At 45.9% G+C, this 19,073-nt stretch overlaps 1 protein-coding gene across 1 annotated transcript in view; it reads left to right on the top strand.

Moving 5' to 3' along the window:
• Positions 1-6,085: 6,085 nt before the first annotated feature.
• The window catches only part of cacng3b (calcium channel, voltage-dependent, gamma subunit 3b), a 16,521-nt gene continuing 3,533 nt past the window's right edge, over positions 6,086-19,073 (top strand). The window contains exons 1-2 of the mRNA XM_062408103.1: positions 6,086-6,442; positions 17,524-17,607. Of these exons, the coding sequence (XP_062264087.1) occupies positions 6,226-6,442; positions 17,524-17,607 (301 nt within the window). The 5' untranslated portion in view covers positions 6,086-6,225. The remainder of the gene's footprint in view (positions 6,443-17,523; positions 17,608-19,073) is intronic.

The following is a 19,073-nucleotide window of genomic DNA, read 5'->3' as shown; positions in this document are numbered from 1 at the left end:
TATGGTCAGGTAGCGCTCTCACCACACCGTGCACACCACTCAGTTAGTTAGATGGGTTAACGGTGGTTGCCATGTTTAGGGGGCATCACACTAATTCTCTGGGAGACTAGTTGGCTGCTGGTGTGGATGGGGGTGGAGGACGAAGGGGGGGAGGGGCGGGGGTGATGTGAATGACAGCAGGGCACTGCAGCACACTGGAGAGAGAGAGAGAGAGAGAGAGATGAAAAAGGGAAAGTGACAAATGAAAAAGAATCTCTTATTTATTTCATTCAGTGGATCTTAAAAAAACGCTCAAGAGGGGAGCATGACTGAGGAGCTTATTGGATTTATTTCACCCTATCTCTCTCTCTCTCTCTCTCTCTCTCTCTCTCTCTCTCTCTCTCTCTCTCATGCTGCCCTACACACATTTTCATTAGACAAGCATATTAGACACACTTTCACACCATCAGACATGTGCTTTCACAATTAAGATACATCTGTGTGTGTGTGTCTCTGACTTCCTCTCCCTCCTCATCAATCAATCTCACTGTCAGTCAATCAGTGTTCAACTCACGCACGCACATTCACTCTCTCTCTCTTTTTCACACAACCACACACACACACACACACACACTTACACTTTCATTGTGCATGCCTATTGGAGACACTGTCACATGATCACTGACCTCATGTCTCCCTAAGTGTGTCCTCGCACTTTGCAGCCCTGTAAAAACACACACGGCTGCTTCACTACAAAAGTAACAACAGACACTGGTCACGTCTGTTCTCCGTCCATCTTTATCAAAACAACTACAGTCGCTTGTTGTTTGGACAAAACAATTAAATTAAGAAAGGATGCGCTCACATAGACGGGAGAGATGGATGACACGTTCTCACACTATCCAGAAATGAAACCAAAATATTGCAGATATGAACGCTGCCATCTTGGATGTAAGAAAAATTAACCCTTCACCGTATACAAGTGGGAAAAACAACCACCTAACATAGGAGAATTCACTTGATATATTTTTTGACATTTCAATTTGACCCAAGTCCCATCCACTAACATGGAGAAGGTAGGATGCATGGCCTATACTTTAGCCAGCCACCAGGCGAGCACTCATGTCGTCTGTCCATTGTAGCTAGCATGAGCCAAGACAACCACGATGGCTGAAAGAGCGCCACCTACAGAAGCTTAGACAGCAATATAATCAGTTTTGTGTTGCCAAATGAGACAACACACGCACACACTGGAACAATACTCCTTAACATCAAATACTCACACACACACACACACACTTCTTCATAGACCTTTTTCTGTATTTGTGGATGTGGTCTAAGTAATAAATCAGAGTTTTGACGTATTAGCATCTCGCCAGAATCCTGCCACATCACCATATGTCCTCTCTCTGCCCCGGAGTCATTCCCATCTGGTGAAACCCTCTCGAAACACACAAACAAACACAGATGCACATACACGACCATAACGTGCACAGAGAAGAGCTTCCTCATACACACATGCACATGTAATTCTAACAAATGCACAGAGATATTGAAAAAATACATAACACAAGCCCCGAAGGTCAAGTAAGGTTTTACAACAGGGTTGATTGGTTTATCTCATAGGTTACACATGTTACCCACCCCCCACCCCACCACCCAGACTGTATCCAGCAGTATATTTGTCCTGTCATTCATCTCACCACTCCTCCTCTTCCATCGTCCCCCTGAAAAACGTTTATCTATTACTGAATTATTTCTGTCTGTTTTTTTGTTTTCCTTTAACTTCTTCCTTTTGTAAGGCCTCCCTTCCTCCTCCTCCTCCTCCTCCCAGTCTCTGAGCACTGGCCAGAGGCATGAGAAGGTTCCAGCTCACTGAGCAGAAACCCTGCAGTCCTCCTCCTCCTCACTTCAAGGACCAGCCCCCATCTTCCTCCCTTCATTCTCCTATTGTGCTGCCCCATAACTGACAGAGGAGAGAGGGAAGGAAAAGGATAGTCAGAAAGGGGAGGGGCAAACACAAAACACTTTAATGATTCTAAACTGCATCTCCCATGATGCTTTGTTCCACTGGGATCAGCGACCCCTCTCCACCCCTGCTGCCTAGCAACACCAGGGCCATGAGCCAAATGGTATTAAGACTATTGATGAACTTCAGAACTGTATCTTTCAGGAAAGATGCTGGTAGCCGCTGATACGATGGAAACAAAAGAGAGACCTGAATTTTTTTCAAGAAACCAATGTTGCTGTGAAACTTGAAAGTGCTTAAATTGGGTGTTCATTCTAACTTGCGCCACCTACTGGCAGAAAATGTAACAGCAGCAATAGCTTTGCACCATCTACAGGCACAAAAACTGCTGCAGTTCACACGTCTGCCACCTACAGGCAACAAGTGTCACAGCTGCTCTGTGTGATGGTGGGAGCCCTTCACTTTCATTAATATTAACGTTAGAATAATTTTCTCTCTCTCTCCCTCTCCCTTCCTCCCTACATTACTCACTGTCTCTCACCCACAAAGTCGGTTTTACTAGAAGTGATAACAGCAAACAGATGATATAGCTCAACAACTGCTTCCCTCAACAAAATGCCAAAAGTCAAAACCATATTATGACCATACCCCACCAACATTTTGAATAGATCACTATGCAATTTGTCTCAGATGTTTCCACACAAGGATGTTTTCTTCAGAAGATATTTGGCAACACAAATTATAATGGTATGAATATACTTTCTTGGAGATATGCACATAGCAGCCATGCATCACTGCATCACTTCTCCTTCCTGCTGTCACTCAGTCTCTTCCTTCTCTTCTCCTCAATCCAGTGCTTTCTTCTTCTCCCTTTCCATCACTTCCTTCTATCTTCACTCTGTCTTCTTCTATCTGTACTTCCTCATATGTTGCCTCCATCCTTTCCCACTCCCCACCCTCTCCTCCCTCCTCGCTGCACTCGTCCACTCACCCTCTCCCACCACAGTGTCTCTTACCTTTTTCTTCCCCTCTTTTTCCTCCCTCTTCTCGTCATGTGCTGTCACTCCTCGTCCCTCTTTTCTCCGGCATCCCTCCCTCCCTTCCTCCTGTCTCTCACTAGAGGTGAAATGCTGTACTCTTCCTGAAGTCATTTCTATGTTAATGAGTTTCCTTGTGAGATAACGCAGGCAGCGAGGGCCTCGGACACACACACACACACTGGCAGAGCAAGTGAGAAGGATGATAGGACCCGTCACTGCGCTCTGTTGATCTGTTCATGCATTTATTTATCTGTAATCCCTCTTTCTCCCACTCTCTTCACTTTTCTTTCTCCATATTTGTTTACGGTGGCTTTAATACACGTGTTTCCTCCTCTGTTTATTTCACAGTCACTCCAACAACCCTCTATTCCATCAGCCAGTCACTCACACTGTCAATTCATCAGTCACTTAATTAATGTGGAATGGCACTTAGGTACTGACATACTGACATCTACAGATCATCCTAAAACACTGTCCTTACATTAAATACTCATGTCTGTCAGATACATGTGCACAAGGGTTTGTGTTCATTCATAAATAAACATGCTACCAGTAAATAAACACATTCAAATAACAATTAGAGAGTGAGGGTACGTTTCTTTATTCCTCCCTGCAGTCCTGTCCTCCTGTCATTGGTCTCCAGTGGAGAAGACAGGCTTCACTTCATACCTTAAACAGGCAATACAATGAGCTTTAAAACACACACACACACCTCATAAAGACATTTACACATGCTTATATGTGCACGCATTTGCACATAAGAGCGTCACGTGCACATCGACATAAACACATACAAATGCCTGCAGTACATAGGCTGAACACACTCGTGCACACACACACACACACACATGCACACGCACACGTTCTTCTTCAATGTGTGGAGTGAACTGTGAAGCTCAGACCGCCTTGTGTGGAAGCCTCGCTGGAGTGGAATCATTAAAAACGGTCCGTGGCTCTTTAAGTGGCGTCTCTGCTTCTCTCCCGGGCGCGATTCTTCATGCATCGCTTGCCAATCTCTCTTTCTCCCCTAACCCCCCCTCCCCCCCCCCTCTCTCTCTCTATCTCTTACTCTCCTCTCACTAATCAGTGCGGTGCAGGGGCCACTAAGACCGCGAACAGAGGAGAGAGAGAATAATGCAATAATAATTATATAATACATTGTATAATAATACAACAATACAACGTTAACTGTATTAATACGTTAATATACTTCGATTCAGGACCAAGGACAGCGCCTCCAGGCCGCTCACACGTTCAGCACCACGGACAGCGCTCTCTCTCTCTCTCTCTCTCTCTCTCTCTCTCTCTCTTAAGGAGCGGCAGCAGCGGCGCGGCAGAGCGACAGCAGCGACGCGGCAGAGCACCGCCTGTGGGAAGATCTGCATTTGAAGACGCGGTGAACACGTGTGTCGAACATATGATATTGATATGAAGCATGTGCACGTGTGCGTGCGCGCTCCGACATGTCAACACAGTGAGTGACGCTGCCGTCACGAACTTCGTGTGACTAAACATCAACAAAAGACGCGTCTCTTTCGTTGCTGATGTTTAAACTCCGAACATCCTCCCTGCTCTCTGCCGGAGATACACCCGCAGTTTCTACCGACGGCGTTGCGGCGGTGGGCGGGGACACGCGGCGGTGACGGGGTCGGTTTAGCTCCTGAAGGGTCGCTGTCACCCGCGAGTCCAATCCGAGCCGAGCGGTGCGGCCTCAGGCGGAGTTTGGGGAGACGCGCGCTTAGTTTTATTTTGTGTTGGTTGGACCCGTGAGGAGGAGGAGGAGGAGGAAGACGAGCAGGAGGAGGAGGAGGAGGGGGCGGCTGTCATTTTTTCCTCTCATTCGCAGGAACGGGCACGTTTTTTTCCTCGGGAGCAAGCGGGTGTAGCTGACCGAGAGGGTCCATCTGCAGGCGGCGTATATGGACCGGTTCGTCCCGGTTGTGGTCGAACTCCGGCGGTGAGAGCGAGCGAGGAGGAAATTGATGAATCCCGCACGGAGGAGATTTTTTGTTTGTGCCTCTAACTTAAACCCCGATGCGTCTCCTCACTGCAGATAACCGCTGGTAGAACAGATTTATATCATCGGTGTTATTATCATTATTATTATTATTAAATATCAGCGACTGTCTGGGGCAGCAGCTCCCGTGCGCACATCTGGAGGAGGGGTACAGAGAACATGTCAGTGAGTCAACAGCTGGAGTGGATAACACACGACGGATCTCGGCCAGCGTCCGTTCTCTCTTCATAACCGACGCGTCTGGCCTTGATTCATCCTCCATTCATTCAGTGATTCAACAGGAAGAAGGAGAAGGGGGTGAAAACAGCCTCAGCTGCACCGCCTCACGTCTCAGGCGCTGCTGCTGCTGAGAGACACCGGAGCGGATCCTTGCCCAGCGGTGAGTCCCCGGCTCATTTGCCTCAGTGGAACCGGGGGTTCAAATCCCCTCCGTTCACACATTGACGAGCGGTTACGTCGGTGAGGTAAAAAAACAAACCAGTGCCATTTTATCCTGATTATTGTTGTTGTTGTTCTTTTAAAGATGGAGTCCCCCCTCGCACACCCTGGCTGTTAACGGTTAACAGATTGATGAGGGAGCTGTTTTGGAGGAGCAGCGGCAGAAGTTGAGAAAAGGGAAGAGAGAGGGAAGGAAGAGGAGGAAGAGGAGGAAGAGGAGGAAGATCTGATTTCTTCTGGATAACGCGGCTCTTTGCGCAACTGGCCGTGCGTAACCGTGCGACGAATTACGCGCAGGGAAGAGGCGGAATGTGGTGTCGCCGTCACCCTGACTGACTGACCGGGGGCAGCGTCGGTTAGTCGAGGACAACCGGTGGTCGTGAAACCCCCCTCCCCGGTGTGTGCGTGTGCACGAGGGTGACGGTGGTGGTGAAAACCGGTTTTTGATGCGCGAGAAAGTGACGTGCCGCCCCCCCACCTTCCCGCCCTTTGCCACGAGCCTCCTGTCAACTCCACGGACGAGGCAGCCAAGTATTCCATCTTCCTCCCAGAGCTTATAAGACCCCCCCCCCCCACCCACCCATCCCCCCCGTTTACCATTTTTCTATTTTATATATATATTTATATTTATAGATCCATCTCCGAGTGCCTGTCTGTTGAACACCTCACCCCCCGACTCTCCAAGTCTCGCGGGATATAAAGGAAATAAAAAAGGCTGAATCTAGCAGCGAAGGAGGAACGAAAGAAGAAAAGACACATAGAGACAAACCGGAGCCGCCTATATGAAGATGCTGATGTGTGACCGCGGCGTCCAGATGCTCGTGACGACGGTGGGCGCGTTCGCCGCCTTCAGCCTCATGACCATCGCCGTCGGGACCGACTACTGGCTGTACTCGCGCGGGGTCTGTCGCAACAAGAACAGCGGCGACAACGACACGAGCCGCAAGAACGAGGAGGTGATGACGCACTCCGGCCTGTGGCGAACCTGCTGTCTGGAAGGTACGTGATCTGTCTGACCGCCCGGCTGTCTGTCCGTCTGTCGGTGTGTCTGTCTGTCTGTCAGTCACACACACACACACACACACACGCACACACACACACACACACACACACACACACACACACACACACACACACACAGCTGTCTCTCTTCATCTGATGTGTGTGTGTATGTGTGTGGCTGTCTGATTTTCTCTGTCTGTCTTTTTCCCAGCAGTGTCTATCCATGTGTGTGTGTGTGTGTGTGCGTAGTTCTCTGCTCTTGCCACACGTAAATGTACACGTACACACACACAATCACACACATTTATACTTCTATCTTAGTGAGGACCCTGGCAGTATGCCTTCCAAATGGCCCCTAACCCTTAACCATCACAACTAACCGCCTAACCCTGACCCTAGTTCTAACACTAACTCTTAAAAGTCTTAACCGTCCAACAAGATGTACTCACTTTCCAAAAATGTCCTGTAAATATAAGTTCAAGCACACACACACACACGCACACACACGCGCAAATATGTGGAGCGTGTTCTCTGTGATGCTCTGTCACCACCACCTCTTACCCTATGAACATAACCCTTATCCTGACCATAACCTACAACTGATTCTAACCGAGGCTGAACCTCCAAGCAGCCACAGAGAGTGAGGACCATCCCAAATGTCCTCACTCGTCCCACACACACATTCACACAGTGCATCTCTGTGCAACACATCCCACATCACGCAATTTAGGGTTCTTGCCCGCGGACGCTTCTGCATGCGGAATGGGGGCTGACCTTCTGTTTAGTGGACGAGCCGCTCTACCACCTGAGCCTCCCTAACCCTATAAATACCAAACCCTAATTACTTCCCCTATAACCCAACTTTCCCCAAACAACCCAAATGTCTCAAAATGTCCTCATTCTGTAAATTCTACACTAAAAATGATCCTCACAAAGATATCTGTACACACACACACACACACACACACACTGTCTGCTTCTGTCTATCTAACACCACAGGAGCTTTGGTGTGCCTAGTGTGCGAGCGTGCATGTGTCTGTGTGTGTGTGTGTTTCCCTCTGTGTGAGTGTGTGTTTGACAGCATCCCATAATCCCTGTAACTCAGTTCTTAAGAAGCTGTCCTTTTCCCTGAATTCACTCTTGCATCCCTCTCCTCTGCCACAGAAGAGAATGAGACAGTTTCCTGCTCTTGTCTGGTTGTCATCACGCTGCATTTATAGCTGAAGGTACAAATAAAGCACTAACAGGCACAAACACAGACAGCTGGCAGCGTTATTAGCCAGGCAGCTGCAGCGCTAACAAGTACCTGGGTCTCGCACCGAGCGTGGTCGGGAATTTGTTCTTTTTTGAAGCCGTGTTATCATCACGTTGTTGGGATCCAGGGAAAGACAAAGATTTGGGCAGTGGGGGGGGGGGGGGCGGAGTCACCTGGGCGGTGCTGGGATCAGGTGTCGGTTTGGCGTCCGCCACAGTTGAGGGACCTGTTGATTTATGCAAACACACCCCGATTTACCTTGTTACTTCTATAACAGACTGGGTTTAGGAAGCTCACTGGTCACTGGGAACATGGAGAAGGTGATGTTGTGGGGACACGTGTTGACTTTGTGTTTCTGGAGGGAAAGGTTCAGTCTTTTTTTTCTTAATATCCGACAGTCAGCTCCAGAAATCTTATTTTAACCTGTGAGAACTGCAGTGTAATCAGATATATTTAAGTGAGCTGATAAAAGCCCAAATAAGCTTAAATGTAACTCCAGTGGCAGTTGACATGACCTCTGGGTAGAATCCGGAGAATCGGCTACAGAGTTTACCCAGAGTTTCCTTTCACACATGCACAACACAGTGGGAGCTTCACAGACACGCTCACAACAGCAACAAATCCTCTGCATCATTCCGGCGAGAGGTGGAGCAGCCGGATGCAGCAGGCAGAGACAGGAAGTGACGTATTCACTCCGCTGCAGAGATCAGGTGATCATGTTTACAGCACCAGACACCGTCGTCAGCTCTTCTTATTACAAACACGTCGGTGTCTTCTACGTGTGTGTCACTGCTTTTCACCTGGAGATATTTATGTTTTCTTTTTGTCGCATTTAGAAGGGACATTGGCTCCAGCTCTCAGAAGACTAGTGGTACAGATGATGGTTGCATGAGTTTGAACATGTAGGATCAAGGGGGCAGTGACTAAATATGGAAATATAGACAAAATAAGTCAGATGGATGATAGGAAGGTAGACAGGCCGTCACTTTAACTGGAACGCGACATACAAAGCAAGTCAGAGACAACAAGTGAATATATGAAGACGGAAAACACAGAGACTGGTGGGTGTGTTCCTCTGGAGCTTGTAGACGTGTGATCCTGTTTTCCTTCCATGCGGGAGCTCCGACGTGGCAGAGACGCTGCAGCACAACGATAAGATGTGTCTTATTATGTCGGCAGGAGCTCAAATCACTTGTCTCCAAACCCGAGGGAAACCTATAAAACTTGATAATTGGTTGTTTTCATACTGTACATGTTGCAGATTGCTTGGTGGAGTGTTTCCGATATTAGCAGGTGCTGACACTGTGAACAACCAAATCTGTTCACTGCAACATGTCTGCCATCTGTCTTCACTCTCAGGCAAGCAAAACCCGGAAAACACACGGTCGGATTCGAAAAGTGCGAAATCTGTGGTTCGAAAGGAAATGTGTGACATTGTGTTTGTGTGTGTGTGTGATTCTTCAAAGACAGTCGCACAATCTCTATTTAACACAAGAGTAGAAACGTGATCAAGAGAATCACAGTGGTGCTCACCAAAGAAACAAGGATGTATCGTCTGGGAACCTTGAATCCATCCTTTATATACACCAGTTATCCTCATGAGGGTCGTGGGGGGGCTGGAGCTGGAGCCAATTCCAGCTGACATTGGGCGAAAGGTGGGGTTCACCCTGGACAGGCTGTCAGTGTATCATATGGAGACAAGCAACCAATCCCGCTCACATTCACACATGCAGTCTCCAATTAACCTCACCTGTGTCTGCATGTCTTTGAGAACCTGGATAAAGCCCCCACACACACAGGGAGAACTGGGAACCAGTATTCAAATAGGGGGGAAGTTGTTGTGATATTCAGTCTGTACCACCAGACACTGCATTCCTAAAGCAGCTTTAGCTCAACACACTAAAAACACAAGAAACTGTTTACTGACCCCAACAGCTGGACCCAGTGACCACGCAGCACCTGTTGCTCTGCAGATTCTTGTAGGTGTTATTTTTAGGCCTGTTCCTGGTTTGCATGTTAACAACACAAAGGCCAAACATGCTGCTGCTGCTGCTGCTGCACACACCGAGATAAAACTGAAACCCCCCCCCCCCTGAATCTCTTGCTCCCTCTACACCAGCAAACAGGCTCAGTTCCAAACATGTCATCATCTTTCCTGAGGGCTGAGGGTGCGCAGGGGTCAAACTTCACAGGAAGTGTAGTTTGCATGATATATCATTTACATAATTTAATTTTTGGGGCAAGAAAACTTTTCAATTACCATTAAAAATGTTGCCTCCAGTTGGAGTGTGTCGTTTCCACGTGTGTGTGTGTGTGTTTGTGTCTGTTGCAGCCAGACACAATCATCTGATTCTGGAGGGCATAGCAGGCTATTACAGGGCCAGATGGCGCAGGTATAAGGCTGTATTGAAAACACACTCTCATTTACATACACACCAAAACACATACATGCACGCACACAAACACATAAACACACGCACATGCACACAAACACATACATGAAAACACACACAAGCAAACACACATGCACACTTGTAATTGAATGAATAAATTGATAAATTCTTGGATATTCCCGAGCCGCCACATAAGAACAGCCGTGGGAGAAGTACACACAGATAGACACAATGTCAGCACAAAGTCAGTTCATGCACACACATGGACACGCACAGTCACACGCAAACACAAACAAGCTCACATGCAACAGACGCAAAAAAACATGCAGATGCACAAATCCCCCCTCATGCGCACACACACACACACAATCGTGCAACCAAAGGGAATACGTTACCATTTATGCCTCCTCTCATTCTGCCCATCTTACCCCCACTTCACTCGTTCCCGCGTCCCCGGTTGTCCAGTTTTATAATTCATAAACGCCTCATAAACTGACAGCAAATGGATGTTTCTGACTGGCGTACATGTGGCTTGTCCTCTGCCCGACATCAGAGAGCGAGTGGAGGGAGGGGGGGAGATAGAACGAGAGAGGTGGGGGGTGGAGGAACATGGTGTATGCGGTGTTCTTGCAGTAAATGTATGGAGCAGTCATGCATACGTACTGCGCTGCACATATAGCGTGCACAACGTTTTCCTGTGGCACAGTTTGCTTAACTGAAGGGAAGAAGCTTTGAGAATCATCCGCTGGAGATGATTTTTGCATCTATTTCATTGGAAGTTGACTTAACTTTGGTAAAATTATACATATTTGCTATTATTTACACGTGGTTTTAACATGGAGCTCATGGGATCTCTCCTGTTTTGTATGGCAGCTCGTCTTTCAGTCAGGAAAGACGTTTAGAGAAAGAGATTAGAATGAACTTTATTGTGAAAAGAGGCGTGGATGTGGGCAACTGGACCCCAGCAGGAAGAAGAAGGAAGCAGTTTTATGAACAAGGCGTTTTTTAACTCTGGTGCTGATTATGAGGGAATGGAGCACGATGTTAGCATGAAGGCTTCTGATTGGACGGGTTGAGGAGAGATGAGCAGGTATCCAGAGTTGAGGAGGTTCAGATTCAGAAGCTGGATCAAAATTCAAAGAGATTCCTCGTAATTATGAATAAATAATGAACACAAGCACATTGTTATTCCAGGCAAATGTTAACCGCGGCTGAAGCCACATACCTGAAACTGCAGAGAATTAACATGAGCAAGACCAGCATGGTGTCAACAGGCCGCACTCCTGTCTTATCTCTTCTCGAGCACAACTATGAAGGATAATAAACCTCAAAGCTTCAACACTTACAGAAATAACATCTTTATTTTTACAATAATTCAAAGCAATTTCATAAATATCATTGAAAGCGAAGTGAAGAAATGCATCTCTCCAAAAAGACAAGACTGGAACAAAGAGACAATATTATGTGCTCCCTTCAAAAACAGGCTTTGCTAAATCAAGGTAGAGGAAATGAAGTCCTGGTCATGTCTCAGAGAGCCGCTGGGATCCAAATGACATGGTAATAACATGTGTAAATAAGCTCTTTGTCAAGTGAGGGAGCTTTAGTGTATAATAGTATTCATGCAGGACAGCGCCAGTGTGTGTGTGTGTGTGTGTGTATGTGTGCATGTGGTCAGGTTGGAATTTGTTGCCTGCAGTGAGTGTTTGCGTCTCAGCAGGTGTACTGGGAGGTTAAGTTTCCCCCCTGTGATAAATGGGCACGAGAAATCCAGGAAATGAGAAGAGAAGCATGCGGGAGGTGGGGGGTAGAGGTGCTAGAGGATGGAGGCAGAGCATGAATGAGGAGAAACCAGAACGTGTATGAATGAAACAGTGGCGAGCGGCGGTGGGTGGAAAGTGATGGATGAGCCGTGCATGTCCTCGGTCTCAGCTGAATCTCTGGGGAGCGAGTGGCCTCGGCGGGGATCTAAATGATCACCTGGTAATAGAGAGGAGAGGGTTTTAGGCACGGACGGGGACAAAGTGATCCCCAGGTGGCTGCGGGAGGAAGGAGAGAGCGAAGACAGCAGGAGCTCGGGGTAAGAAAAGGAAGGACGGAGTGAAAAATGAGGTCACTGCTCAGGGAGATGGGTATTAATTAAAGATGTTGGGTGTTTGACCGTGTCTGGGAGAGAAACAATCAGCTGACAGGGCGGCAGTGAGGTAAAGGTGGGGGGGGGACGAAGAAGAAAAGAGAGATAAAAGGGGGGGAGAGGATCATAACTTAAATATTATTTGAAGTTCTGTATCTTTGTATCTTTTTTAGAGTTTTTCTTTAATTTTGCTTGACCTCGCAGACGTTCAGCTCAGGGCTGTAATACTTTTGGCCGTGCAATGCAGTCGGATGCTAGAAGCAAGCGTGCATGAAAGAGAGCAGAAACAAGAGAGGATGAGGCAAAGTGAAAAGGGATGAATGGATTCTTCAGAACGAGAGGAGAGCAAAGGAGGCAGGGTAAAGGAGGCTTGATGAGGAGACTTGAAACAGGAACAGACAGATGTTTTGGGGAAAGAGAGAGAGAGAGGGGGGATAAACATGGGTGGATTTAAGGAAGAACAGACAGAGAAAAAAGGAGAAAGAAGAGAGAGAAAGAGGACAGGTGTGCAACCAAGCAGAACCTGTCTCGTTCTCTTTCATCAGCCATCACCGTGGAAACTAGCCTCTCTCTCTCTCCTTCTCCTTCTCTTTCTCTCTCTTTCTCTCTCTCTCTCTCTCTCTCTCTCTCTCTCTCGCTCTCTTTCCCTTCGCCTGGAACGAGGTAATCAGAGAGAGCGAGCGAGGTAGCGAGTGAGCGAACGAGAGGAAGAGGCACAGTCACCCACACTGAGCTGTCAGAGGCGCTCTGAGGAAACAAGCAGTCCAATTTGCTCTGCTTTTCAACTTCCTCCCCGTTTCCCCTCGCTCACTCCTTCCTCTTCTGTTTTCTAGTCGACGAAAAACCCTGTATGTCCGGAGCGCATGTGGCTCGTGTGTGCATGTGGCTCGTGTGTGCATGTTGCTCGTGTGTGCATGTGGCTCGTGTGTGCATGTGGCTCGTGTGTGCATGTGGCCGTGTGGAGACGGGCCGCTCACATGCAGCGTTTGGAACCTCACGCCATCTGATTAGCAGCTTGTCTGAGAACAAGGTTTCAATGATATTGAGATGCTCCCAAAAATCACGTTTTCTTGGTTTCATATTAGCAAATGAAAAAAAACGGAACATGTGTAGTTAAACATACAAAGTCTTTGCATTCAGTTTTCTTGTCATGTCATTTAGAGTATTCCAGTGTTAGTGTGTTGTGTGTGTGTGTGTGTGTTTCAAGGACAAGCAGCGTCACAATCATGGGGGCATGTAGAGAAACAGTTTTTTGTGTTTGTCTACTTTTTAACCTTGATTCAGGCTCTATGTTTTCTCGTTGAGTATTTTTCACTGTTTTGTATTCGTACTACATCACTTGTACTTTTTACCAGCGGAACTAAACAAACAGACGGGGTGAAAACATAACCTCCATGACGGCAGTAATAAATGGTAAAAGGTAGTATAACAGTTAATGAGGTCTATATGTTCACATTATTCTTTTAAATATTATTATTATCATTTAGTCTATTCTTCCATTAACGCTCTGAACTCACAGCTCGGTGCTTTCTAATCGTACACGAGGGGGCGCAGCCATGTTCATGTGTGTGCATGTGTCTGAATGTAAGTGACAGGAGCAGCACACTCGGCCCAGTAGGAGAAACTAAGCCCTGTGCCACATGAGATAAAACATACAGACACACACACTTGCACACACTGGACTCCCATCCCCACTGGCCACGACCCATAATGCCTTTCTGCGGCTGTGGTTGCAGCTCCCCTCGGGCCACCCTGACCTTTGTTAGGCAAATGTCTCTTGATAGATGTTCCCACTGCGCGGGCTGTGTGTGTGTGTGTGTTTGTTTGTGCGTTTGTGTTCATGTGTTTTGGAGTTAATTAGACCAAAAAAAAGGAAGATATGTCCTTAACACACACTCATACACAGGCACGTACATACACACAAATGGCCGAAAACCAGTGATACATGACCTCAGAGGAACAGAACAACAGTGTGACATTGTCGGCCGTGATTACAAATGCACAGCGTGTCAGTGTGTGTTCGAGTGAATGTGTAATGGAAGGAATGGGCAGTTTCTTCTAGTTCCTCACTGTGGGTGGAGCAGTGTGTGGAAAATATTGCACATTACTTTCAGTGTATGTTCGATTCCAAACCGTTCAAGCCCACTGAACAAGAAGTCCAATTATTGTTTCTGGCCAGATGAGATCATATTGAGACTGTGAGGATTTATCTCTAACTGACAGAAGAGTGACTCTGTTTACATGGACACCAGGAGTCCAACTGTTGACCTTATTAGGAAGAACACATTATTTTAAACACTAGCAATATTCATTAATCCATAAAAAACCTTTTACGTGAGCTCTCTTGCTGTAAAACCCATCCACAGCTTCCATTAAGTATTTATAGATTTATATTCACACAGTTATATTTTACATGTTTATTGATTATTTACTCCAGCATCTTTACAACAGTTCAAATGATTAACTGAATCTGCCTCACTCACCTGTACCTGAGTCCAAGTCCTTCTCGCCTCTGATTGGTCAGTTCAGACACATGTGACATGGGCTGACATTGTAAAGAGGAAGTAGGTTGTGAAGGTGCTGAAGGTGGAAAACAGTGAAGAGCGGCTGCTTGTTGTGACTTGGAATTAATATATAGCTGTTGTCTTTTACATGCGTATGTGTGTCTGTTTGTGTTAAGCTAATCTTTATGGAAGTGTGTATTCACCAGCGACACTCAGTGTGTGTTATTAGTGTGTCTGTGTCTGTGTGTGTCCACTTTACGCTGTGTTTATTCGGCCGTGATTTAGGCCACCGAGAGTGAAATAAAAGCAGCCGTATATCTCTCTGTTCCTATTCTCCGTGTCATTGTGTGAGGCCGTTTGTTGCTCCATAAATCAGAACGGTTCAATACAAATCCGTCCGTTTAAAAGGCAGGAGCTATAATGAATTCCCCGGCTGACAAACACGAGGCAGAGCTCTGACTGATGATGCTTTACACCTTGATGTGTCTGGCAGGGCCAGCTAAGGTCTCCGTTACCTTCTGTGACTCCTCGCTGCTTCTATCGTCCAATTACACGAGGCCACCTGATCAGATAAAGCAAAGCAGCGTCCTGCACTCTCCTCATTGTCAACAACTCCCAGAAAGAGACGCAAACCAACAACAACTTGACCTCAATGAAAAGTTGCGTCAGTGTAGATAAAGTCGACTTTTCTCATCAGTCATTCCGGCAAGAATTACACACTTCTACACAACTAATGGGTTTAGGTCTTCATATGAGTGTGTGCAATTTGGGGCAGCATGATTGGACTTAAGGGAACTATTGGGCCTGGTTGATTTAGGCCTTTAAATGGGGCTTATTGTCAATAACCAAATACAGAATAACACCAGGAGTGTTATTGAATTTGTCTTTAATCTGTGATATTATCAGTGTTATTTAAGGCTCTCAATTGACACAACCAATCAGAAAGTATTAACATTAAACACAACCAGAGAATTTCAGCCTTTTGTTATTGGAAAAGACAAAGTTTATATATTTAGTCATATTTATATTTTATTTTCCTCTTGATGTGGATTTTCCGCAGTAAACGGTTGTGCAAAGATGATCTCTGCGCTGCACTTTTGTGTATTTGTCGAATTACAGCTTTGTCCTTTAGACTTTAATTAACACAAAACCTTTTACCCAATTTTGTACGGAATATAACTTTGTTAAATTCCAAATATCAAAGACTGTACTTCTCAGTCTCAAAGTTACGGCCACAACTGCAACGAGCTGCATGAATCGACATTTCCTGAATGTGGCTCCTGGAAAGAACTTCTTCATATGCAAATAAGCAATTAGGTTGAGTCGTTCATTTGTTCATCAGCAGCCTCGATCCTCCCGCTTCTCTCCAATTCCCCCCGCGCCATTTTACCACCGCACCACTTTCAACCAGCACTTCCTCTTTCTCCATCCGCCTTCATCTTCCTTTCACCCCCTACCCCCCACCCTCCTCTCTCCCATATCCCCTGTGGTGTTGACCATGTGCGAATGGGTCTGAATGATGGGTGGGAATGAAGCAACACGCAGCACACACACACACACACACACACACTTGCACACACATACTGTATGGTCGAGGAGAATGAGTCACTCTGCCTGACACACGCTCATAGGAGACTGCATCCTAGTCAATATTACACACACACACACACACACACACACACACACACACACACACACCTCCACTTCTTCTGACACACATATATAAACAATATAGATAAAGGTGGCTGAAGGCTTTTACTTACACCCATGATTGATCGTGTGCATGTATCAATTTAATGAGCTTGATTCGCACTTGTGTGTGTGTGTGTTAGTGTACACTTGATGTCGCATTTTAGAAGCTGTGTATGTTTTTGTATTCAAAGTTGTGTGTGTGTGTGCGTGTGTGTACTGGGTGTGATAAGGCTTTTCATAAGTGTTTCCCACACAAAGCCTGAAGGCTACAGCCCTGCGTCATCTGTCATGTCTTTCTCTCCCTCTATCTTTATCTCTCTTTCTTTCAGTCTCTCCATCCCTCTATCTCTATCCCTCTCTATCTCTCTATCTATCTATCTATCTATCTATATATCTATCTATCCATCTATCCATCTATCTATCTATCTATCTATCTATCTATCTATCTATCTATCTATCTATCTATCTATCTATCTATCTATCTATCTATCTATCTATCACTCTCTCTGTATGAACCACCCTCCCTATCTCTCTCTCTGCTTTCGATGTAATTTCATGTCTGTGTACAGGATGTCAATGTTCACTGAAGAGTCATTGTGGACAAAACACACAATTCATCTGATTAGTCCTTTTATTAAAAACACAACTGACCCATTATTTCAATTGAAGACAGTAGTGGTGACTGTAGTTGCTCCTCTTACCTGAAACAGCCAGTGGCTGCTGATTTCATGACAAGAGACCATGTTCACAATTTGATTTTATTCTATTTGTTAATTGCTTGTTTTGATTCACTGACAATGAGGAAACAACACCTTCAAGAAAATGAGCAAAACCAGCTCAAGAAAGAAATGTGCAGACATCTGACCTGCAGCTGTTAGAGGATAAAACACTGAAAACCAGGATGATGGGTTGAACGAGTTAATGCAGATAGATGTTGACTTCAACTGAGGATTTGTCTGTGTGGTTAATAATATTCCAAATTGTAATGACTGCTGTAAATCCATTGTTTTTAATTAGCAGTAATAGAATTTCACTCACTCCGATTTTCCTCTTGTGTGACATTAAAGATCTGAACTGAACGGATTTGTGTTTCTCCGCTGCAGGAACATTCAGAGGAGTGTGTAAGAAGATTGATCACTTCCCAGAAGATGCTGACTATGAAGCAGATGCTGCTGAATACCTCCTCCGTAAGTCTGATATGAACACACACACACACACACACACACACACACAATGCATGGACACAAGTGTGGAAATCCATTGTGTGCGTGGACTATTGGTGGTTTGAGTCATGTACACACAACAGAGTAAATCATTGTAGATCAGATAAGATGGAGAGACCCTGTGTGTATTGTTTAGCGGTCACCTGCAGAAACAAGCAAGACGGATGGACAGAGGGTAAAATGGGGAGAACAAGAGATATAAACAGATGTTGGAGTTTTATCTACAAATACATAAGAAGAACAAGAAAAAAAGACATTGCCTTGATAAGAAAATGACAAAGAATAAAAGAGGAAGCGCCTTGTTATTTCTAGATACATCAAAACAGTAATAGGACAGATGTAAAAAATGATGCGGCCAAAAAGATGGAGAGAGTGGAGGAGGCTCTCTCGGATTCTCCTCCCTCGGTAAACATGGAGAAGAGATGGACAGAATGAGAAAACGGCAACAAGAAAGAAAGAGAAAACAGATTTAGCCTGTGCCTATTTCTCATTGCTCCACTGAACACAGAACAACATCCCCAGAGGCGGCCAATTAGATCGCAGGCCTCAGAGCCGGCCAGCCAATGGGGAGCGGGAACCTAGTGACCGGCATTTCATACAGCCCAGGGGTGTGGGCCAATGGGGTGGGGTCTGTACAGTCATCCGCACCACGCCATTGGTCACAGCAGCTGTCAGTCACACAGGATATGCTATGGAATCTAATAAAAGAAACAAACGCGTAAAGAAATTACATTTAAAATTAGTGGCTCGTTAAATACTGGAAAACACTGGTATATGCCGAAGTACTGCAAGTTAAAGAAATATAGGAACATATGTAAATAGAAAGAAACGCTATGTTCTATGTTCTGCATGATAAGCTGTTTGCAAATATCCGTCAATATGCTGTCACATCGTGCTCACACATGGGGTCCTGGCAGAGATCTCACTCCAACTGCAGCCTCGCTTTCATACTCCGTATTTTGCCTCGCATATGTGTCAGTGCGACTCTCCATCTGTCTTGGTTTTTGTCCATCGTCTTGCTCTACATCCATCTCTCCTTCTCCCCCCCCCCCCCTTCATCCACTCATCCTCTCTCTCTCTCTCAAGTCCTCTGAATGCTTTAACATGTTCTGGATTCAGACTCAGTCAAGCATGTGGCAGCACGCTGGCTCGTGTGTTTGTGCATGTCTCAAGTGTGCGCTTTAATGTGCGTGTGCGTGTGTACAGTAAGTGACACATTTTTCGTTGTTTCTGCAGCACAGTGGATTTAAAATCTAATATTTATTTTGACACTAAAGTAGAGACTTTCATCTTCAAGAGAGTTTAAGAAAACTCACATTGGGATTTTAGGAAATCTGGTCCTTTTATACATAATCTCTCAACCACATTTACATAGTGACCCTGAATAGTCTGTGAACAAACATGGACAACACGTCTCCACTTCCTCCCAG

The sequence above is a fragment of the Platichthys flesus genome, chromosome 16, assembly GCF_949316205.1.
Source record: "Platichthys flesus chromosome 16, fPlaFle2.1, whole genome shotgun sequence".
Taxonomy (NCBI): domain Eukaryota; kingdom Metazoa; phylum Chordata; class Actinopteri; order Pleuronectiformes; family Pleuronectidae; genus Platichthys; species Platichthys flesus.
Note: the sequence above shows the minus strand (reverse complement) of the source record. Positions and strands in the feature narration are given on the sequence as shown.